Source organism: Sycon ciliatum, chromosome 10, assembly GCF_964019385.1.
Source record: "Sycon ciliatum chromosome 10, ocSycCili1.1, whole genome shotgun sequence".
In the NCBI taxonomy this organism is placed as follows: domain Eukaryota; kingdom Metazoa; phylum Porifera; class Calcarea; order Leucosolenida; family Sycettidae; genus Sycon; species Sycon ciliatum.
Genome location: NC_088652.1, coordinates 22762767 through 22771171, shown reverse-complemented (window position 1 = coordinate 22771171; position 8405 = coordinate 22762767). Strand labels below are relative to the sequence as shown.

The following is an 8405-nucleotide window of genomic DNA, read 5'->3' as shown; positions in this document are numbered from 1 at the left end:
ACACGTATTTATATTATTTGGTGCAATACTAGCGCCCCTTTCTCGCACCAAATTATTGTTTTTGCTACCTGACCATGCATGCAACCCCCCTGTTTTTTCGATGCCAGGTTGCAACGCTAACGCCGAGACCCCTGGTCGGTCGAGTTGCTCCCTGTACATCGGCACATCGTCCCTACATCCCCTGTGTCTTGTCTTGTGTTTGTCTCCACATGTCTCTTTGTAGGGCTGTGTTCCCAATATATAAAAAAATATAAATAAACTTGCCCTGAGACAGCTTCCTGTCTGTGATTGATTTTCATTGTTTACCATTATTATTTGCCATGGTGACCCCCATAAGTCCGTAACTGGCAGGGCAGGGTTGAACCCTCCGAACCCTCCCGATGTTAGTAGCAGTCCTCTCGCTAGCAGATAGTACCCAGTTTGAAGAGTGTCTTATAAGGCGGTTTACAGAACTATCACTCGCTGGCTCACTTGTAGTTTTGATAACGCTTCGCTCTTCACTGAGATATCTACCATTCTCTCTTCTTTCTCATTATTTTCTCCCCAACTGTCCTTCCCTGTAACATAATAACATATTCGCTGCCTTCTCATTGAGCATTTGTGCTCGTTTGGATTAGCGAATTCAAATAAAGTATACAAACAAACAAACAAACAATGTGCCAGCATATTGTTTCCAGCCACACTAGACCACCAAATCCCACACGAAAGTGGAAGGATACCACGTTGTGACTAGAAGATCTTTGTTAGAGGCCGATGCTTTCTCATTTTAATGATCGTTTACTCAGTCAAATGTTATTTCCTCCATAGTAGGGATAGCCCAAACGATGCCACACTTAACCCTGCCACACTAAATCACCAAATCCTACACCAAAGTGGAAGGATGCCACGTTGTGACTAGAAGATCTTTGTTGGAGGCCGATGCATTTCCTGCAGAGAAGGGGTGTCCCAAACGATCGGCACAGGTTTAGACGAAACTACACAGGGGACAATACGACAACTCACACAAACACTGGCTGATAAAAAATGCAATGTAAAAAAGTTAGGACGGGCAGGAGGGGGGGGGGGGGGGGAGGGGCAATGCACACTAAAATCTAACAATCCTACACGAACATAAACAAAACACATTGATGTGAACGGAGTGGGCGTAGATGCGTGGACTAAGAAAGAACCACACTGAAACGAAGAGCATGCATCAGTCCACTGACCAATCGGAGGTTCAGCCATAATCCTTACGGAACTACGCCAGTAACTGAAATACCACAATCAGCTTCACACATCTTTATCGTCAGTATGGGCTGGTCTATTTCAGGAAGCAAGATCTCGGCAACACTGACCTCTCCATTCGCAAAGTGACAACTGATTTGATATTTCACCCTTGAGCCGGGTGAACGCTTTACTATGATCGAGTCGCCGACCTGGCAGGCACGACCAAACCGGTGACCGTTGTTGGACGATACAAGCGTGTGGAACTGCGCGCGATGACTGACTGCCTCAGCACCTGATGTCAGGCCAATCTCAAGCCCTTCTGACGGATGTTGCCATATATAGATTTGAAACGCAGGACATTTGAAATTCAGAGGTCTCTGAGCGCGCGCTATGGTCAGGCCATTTTTCAACTGAATCAAAGAACAAAAAGGAACAGTTCCACACACATCCATTGTAGGTCCTGTGAACATGTGTCCCGCGGGTACAATGCTCTCCGGGTCTATGTAAAGAGCGGCGTTCTCGTAGACTACCAGAAGATTGTCTCGCTCCGTGTCGCTGCGACATAATGCCTGGCGCAAGTTGGATAATGGCATGGGAGAAGGGGTATTGAAATGCATTTCGAGAAGGAATACTGCGTTTTTGTGGTATCGAAATTCCCCGCGCACCTCTCCTTCGCTGTAGTGCGTTAACGCTAAAGGTAAAGAGCCAATCGGAAGGCTAGAAACTGCAAACATTTGGATGCTGGAGGTCTTCAACATATGCTTGGTAACCGGGGTGCCATCCCTCTTTCTCAATTGAGCCACAATTGAAATCTTCTTATTAACAAACGTCACAGTATCACAAATGCAAAACGTGCTCCTTGACAAATCCACTTGGCTGTTATCAGCTACCTTGCCCTGATCCTGTATGCTCAATTGGACATGTGAAAGCTCTTGAGGGAGAAACAGTGGCAAAGATATGTTCAATGCAGAATTCAAAACAATGTTCCCTGTGTTGGACTTAAGCGCCCTTATAACGTTAGGCCGCATTTTCAGAAGATCCTCATCACTTTTCATGGCGTCAATTATATTGTGCACTTCCCTGGATACGTACATTCCTCTCCTGTAATACCTCAACGCTCTTTCTCGACTATAGACATGTGCTCTGCATATCTCGTCTGCTTTACTCAGCAGTTTCTGCTTGCGATCTTCAATAGCGTCAATCTCCCTGGCAAACAGCACATCTCCGATCGTCGAAGTGGCTTCGGAATGTGCCTTCAAATTCGATTCAGCTGCTTCCAGAAGTTCTTCGGCAAATGCTAAACTTCGTTCTACTTCTTTCTCCCTTTTCGCAGGTACCAGCTTGTTCAGCGCTGTGTGCAGTCGGTGCCGTAACGCTGTGGCTTCAGTGGTTGCGTGCACAATGCGATCAAGGTGTGATGCATGCCTGCTCTGAATCTTGCAGGTCTCACACACCACCTCCCGACATGCTGCACAGAAGTACAGCAATTCTTTGCTCGGATGACGAGAACAGGGGCGCACTCGTCTTGCACTCAACTCCTCCGAACCCTGTGTAACGTTGTTGAGCATGGAGTCGTCGACCAACACCTGTTCGTGATCACGACCAGGAGGCGGACAAGGTGTGGCCCGTCGACACGTCTTGCAGCGTATTCTCCCGTCCGGCTGAACGTTGCACGTCAGGCAGTCATAACACACTTTGTGCAGACACTTCAGGAGTTTCCCTCCTTTCTGGCAACCATCGCTGCAGAACACACAAGGCGGCCGCATTCTCACTACTTGAACTACGATGAACTGACGATATGAAAGCAAATAGCGTAATAATAGAAGAAAAAATCAATACTCTGGTTGGAGAACATAGAGCCATGAGAACCAAATGTTACGGCTATAGGACGGCTTCATGGAGTTAGGGGTAACAGGTTTATTACAGATTTGTTTGTGCGATATTTTTACTCGTGTCGCCAGAAACGTTGATGGTGATGTGTTTGGCACCTGTGGAAGGTCGTAATATTTCAACCAACTATACGCGAGTCGTGAGTATAGATCTATGTCTGGCTTTTTTGTCTTTTTCAAGTAAATCGGCTCTTGTTTGGAATTATTTACCAGACGACCTGAAGTCCTGCACTACTATCGCAGATTTCCGCGTCAAATTGGCTGTTTGGCTAAAAGACAGCTTAACTCTTAATCATTGTTGTGATTTGCTTTCAAGCAATGTGCATAATCAGTAAATTGATGTTGCTGTTTTTGTTTTGTTTTTTGAGTTCCCGTTCTCGGGTCTATTCGGTACTCTTTGTAGTTGTACTTCTGTACTGTTGAGCTATCCGAATTCAAATAAACACTAAAAAAACGTTTTATTGCACATCGTCTCCACCGTTTTTTACATTGCATGAATAAAGTACACAAATGTCGGTTCAGCTAGTTTTATTGATTGCGGTTATCAAATTATTGTCTCCTCGCCGTGTGTTTAAATAATATTAATAATAATTTTAATATAGCTATGGGTGGGAAAAAAAGGAAAGGTTTTTTTACTCGTAACATTTTGTCTTTCTTCCTTTCACAATAATTTAATTGGCTCACCATCCGAGTTACATTTTTTTCGAGTTTTTTGATTTTTGAAATACGCACACCCAACTCAGTGAAGAAGCATGCCGGAGATATGTTGAGAAGAGGAAGCAAAACAAATTTGGGAGGTCTAATGACATAGGGCTGCAGAAGATGGATGTGAGGATAAGGGGCGGTGGTCTCAGTCGACCAGTGGTCTCTGCTTCCATGAATGCTGCAGCCAGCCAGCTGGGAGAGTGAAGGGGGGGGGGGGACATCGAGGGCGTTATTTAATTAAAGCAAGGAATCAAATTATGCAGAGAGCACCCTCGCTTGTGACGTATGTAGGACACTGATTTCAGTTAGCACGCCTATGTGTTGCTACGCTCTCCCTCTCATAATAGGACACACTTTGAAAGTGGACAGAAGTATGCTCATTTCACGAGGTTTCGTCAAGTTATGGGCTGGTCACAACATTTGGTCGAGCTCACAGTTTTCTCGCTGACTTAACGTGACACTCACAAATTCCCAATTTGTGTGTGACTTGGTTAGACCGAGTTTTCAGCACCCGCAGGAAAACCATCACCTTCCGGGATGAATACCTACAAGCACATACATGTACCTCCTTGATTGGTGGGAGTTCAATGAAGTATGTGGGGATTGCCATAGTAAAAATAGTAACTACTACTACTAAATTATAACACGAATGCAGTGGGATCTTTGCCGGAGTAGCTACTACCACGTTTAAGTTCTGTGCGCGTTTAATGCGAGTATGATTTTGAGTATCGCTAGATTGTGGAAATTGGTTGTGAGATAACATTTGTGGAACGTGCATATTATGGCATGGCACTGGTCACATGGGTAGAGTTTGCAGCTTTCAAGCACTGTCTAGTGATAAACAAGTTTGCAGAAATCGCCAAAATACTAACTTGTCTTGTTCTCGTGTGTGATTCTTAGAGCAAGGGAATGATTCAACTACTAGCGAGGCAGTTTTTACTCCCACGCATCACGGATTCCTATAGTGGTTAGGGTATTCCAAGTGTGATATTTGGCACATCTTTCCTTTAACGGTTAGTGGTAGGTGGTGCACCAATAAGGCGCTGGAATCAGAAATCACATATCGTGACGGAATATAATCAGCTCACATCCTCCAAGTCATGGTCTTTCCTACGAATTCTGTAAGAACTCATTGTCATTCGTCAAGTTCATATCCTCTATGTTTTTTCCCCAACCTAGCAAAACCTCAGCTTGCGCAGTTTAATTTGTACGATTGTAAGATGCGACCACCGTGTGTGTTCTGCGAAGATGGGGCGGAGAGAGCAGGCAAGCTCCTCAAGTGTCTTCACAAGGTGTGCAATGACTGTCTTCCAGCCAGCGTTCAAGAAGATGGGAGAATACGCTGTGCCAAGTGTCGACGTCCCACGCCATGTCCACCTCCTGCTCGCAGTCACGAACAGTTTTTAGTTGATGACACCATGTTCAATAGGGCTAAGGATTATGCTGAACCGAAAAGGTCAGTCGCAAGCCATCATGATCCTCGACCGTCTACCGTAACAAATAGGAACCCTGTTGACATCCGACAAGAGTCAAGCAGCTCCCTTGACGTCCATGCACACGCCCACGCCATGGATGCCCAAGGTATGCAGAATAAGATACTTGAACACGGACGATTCCATCACTGCCCTGTCCACGGGAATATGGAGATGCGATATTACTGCCACAAATGTCGGGAGGTTTTGTGTGAAACGTGTAAGCTCCAAAGTGAACACGCATCTCATACTGATCAGATTAGAGATGTCAGTGCGGAAGCTGCGGCTTTACGTCACAGACTCACGAAGCGCCTGAAAAACATATCCCCCGAAAGCAAGAAAGAGGAAGTGGAGGCAGGCATGAAACACGCTGGTGATCTCATTGAAGCATTTGGTGGTGACCTACAAGGAAAAGTAGCTGATATAAAGAGATCAATACATGAACATTTCGACGAGCAACTTCAGCGGATCAAGCAGCAAAAAGAAGAAATGAGGAATGATGTGGAATCGCACAGTAAGACGTTACGTGAGGCACAAGTCCAAACATTTCCCGAGTACAATGGAGCTTTGGTCAAAGCCGAAGGTTTGAAGGCCACCACCAAAGCTGCTCTAAGGAATGAAGACCTCCTCAAGATGCGTCCACGCCTGACTGAGGATCTTGCAAGTGCTTTCCAGCACCTCGCGGACGAGAACTATTCTCAAATGCGGAGAGTAACGTTTGAGTGCCAGAGCCTTTCTGATTTGGGAGAAGACATCGGTGTTATGGGATACATTGTGGACAACACGGATATTGATTTGTTTAAGTGTGCGTTTGCCGATACGAACCAGGCTCACCTCACTTATGTAGGCGAGGAAACGGAAATTACAGCAACAGTAAACAATTGGCAAGGCAAACCCGTATCCGAGTCCGCATTGAAAGCCTGCAGCATTCAAATCTGGGCAACTCGAAGACAAGTTCCTGACAGGCCAGTACCTGTGTTTGTGCCGATATCAGGCTGCAGCAAAGGTAGAGTGCATGCTGTATTCCACAATGACACTCCAGTTAGTGAGGATTCTGTTTTCGTTCTGGAACTACGTTTGGATAGTCCTGATGTGTTGCCAGGGTTAGAACGGGCGTCAGTGCAGACGGAATCTTCCCGGAACAACCCGTTACGTGCTGAGGTATTGGTTTTTAAAAGCAGGGCCATCGTGTTTGATCATTCCAACAGCTACCCGAAAGGATTCATTAAAACATCTTTAGGTTATACTGTTCATCGCGAGGCATACCCGCATAGCATCCTGTGCCACATGCGACATGGAATCGCTACCATACGAGCCATTGGTCCTATTCAAGAACGGGATTTTTCAGTTGTGATAGAAATAGTGCACTGTGCGTCCAGTAAGTTAGACATAGGGTTTACATGGGACTCTGGCCAGAAAATAAAACGAGTTCTTGCAAGCTCCGGCAAACAAAAATCCTTCGGTACTCCTATTTGTGGTTGCTGTAGTGGTGACCTCATAAATGTATCGCGTTCTGACGAATCGCTGAATACGTATAGCGTTAAGCACATTGTCTCTAACATGGTGATTAAGCAACATAGTCTGTGTATAGATACCATCTCAGAGCCTTTTTTGATGGTTCAAATGTTCCACTCCGGTACAAAAATTAAAATATACAATGAATAAACACATAACCACACATCAAGAGCCCAACGTATACCCGCCCGACTTATGCGCCGGTTTGTAAAGGTGGGCTTCGATCTTTGATTTCTTATCTTCTGTAGTCATATCCTACATAATGGCCAAGTCTTGTGGTCAATTGATACTTAATGTTTTGTCTCGTCACTATTAATTTTATTAACGCATTGCAAAAGTTAACTTGGCTGGGTTTATCGAGGTGTAAGGAATGAAAGCCATATTCATCCTGGTAACTTGTTTTGATTCATATCCGTATAGTTTTAATTCGCCAAAGATTGTTTTGCATGCTCACGGTTTTGTCCCGATGACTCTTGCAGGGACCTCACCTCAAAATATGTTGTTAAAGGTTGTGAATATTCTATTCCAAACTGAAAAAGTTATTAAACTTGATGCGATGGTGGAAGGTGTTCCGGTCCTGATCTGCTTTTAATCGGGAACCTCTTTTGTACCGGAAAAGCGAACACAATGAATTCATGCAAAAGAAAAATGTAAAAAAGGATATAATTGATGCAGACATGGCCAAACAACAAGGACTTTAGGGAATTTTAAAGAACTATGTTGAAAAAGAGAAGGACAAAATGTGACAAGTTATGACTAACTGTCCACCAACGTATCCAGATCTTATACAATCAGCGAGCGCGACAAAATGGCACAAAACTGACAATGAGTACTGAGACATTTGGCGACCTGACACCTAGCTGACACCAGGTCGCAGACTTTCTCAGTACTCCTTGTCAGTTTTGTGCCATTTTGTCGCACTCGCTGACTGGACAAGTTCTGTTTACATTTGTTTTCGGGGGACCTCGGTCTTTTACTCCTGCTATATTTCATATATTGACCTCTTTAATCGTGCAATAATAGATACATATTTCGACGAGGAGACAACAATTTAAATATGGCAATAAGGAGGACGAGCTGAAGTGACATAGGGATTACTTTATTCCCGTAGCTATGCAGAAGACGTTACTTCAGGCTGCGTTTACACGACAACGATTGAAAACGATTTGCGTTTACACGACAACGAAGTAGGACCTAAACGGAACGAAATCGTTGCGTTTACTACTATCGTTTACAAGGCAACGCCCGAAAACGATACCTAAACGGAACGAAATGGAAACGCACTTCAAAGTGTTTTGAAACGTTTTCAAAACGTTTTCAAAACGTTTTCGTTCTCGTGTAAACGGTGAAAACAGTGAAAACGATTGGAAACGGAGCGCGGTCATGGAAACCATTCCGCGCGGGACTATATTTCGCGGGAAATACCTGACCTTTGCGACCACCAGCGCGTACCAACTCCAACTAACGTGTTACTTCCCGCCCTTGCGGCAAGCCAGCAAGTGCTAACTCCAGCCTGATCGCCCGTTTTCCGTTTTCGTGTGAATGGTTCAAAACAATTTGCCGTTCTCGTGTAAACGGTTTGAAAACGATTCGAGGCCAGCCCGTTTTCGTTCCGTTT

General features: G+C 44.8%; 1 protein-coding gene across 1 annotated transcript; it reads right to left on the bottom strand.

The window, feature by feature from the left end:
* Nucleotides 1-894: 894 nt before the first annotated feature.
* On the bottom strand, nucleotides 895-2972 carry LOC135826752 (tripartite motif-containing protein 5-like). The gene is made up of 2 exons (XM_065339354.1): nucleotides 2372-2972; nucleotides 895-974 (listed from the first exon to the last, which is right to left on the bottom strand). Exons 1-2 carry the CDS (start codon nucleotides 2970-2972, stop codon nucleotides 895-897), a joined length of 681 nt encoding a protein of 226 aa, XP_065195426.1.
* Between the last annotated feature and the right edge of the window lie 5433 nt (nucleotides 2973-8405).

Excerpts from the sequence above, each read along its gene's own strand:
- LOC135826752 (XM_065339354.1), bottom strand. The coding sequence starts at position 2,972 with ATGCGGCCGCCTTGTGTGTTCTGCAGCGATGGTTGCCAGAAAGGAGGG. Across the intron at positions 975-2,371 it reads TCGCAAGCAGAAACTGCTGA|TTTCGTCTAAACCTGTGCCG; the intron begins GTAAAGCAGACG and ends TCCCCTGTGTAG.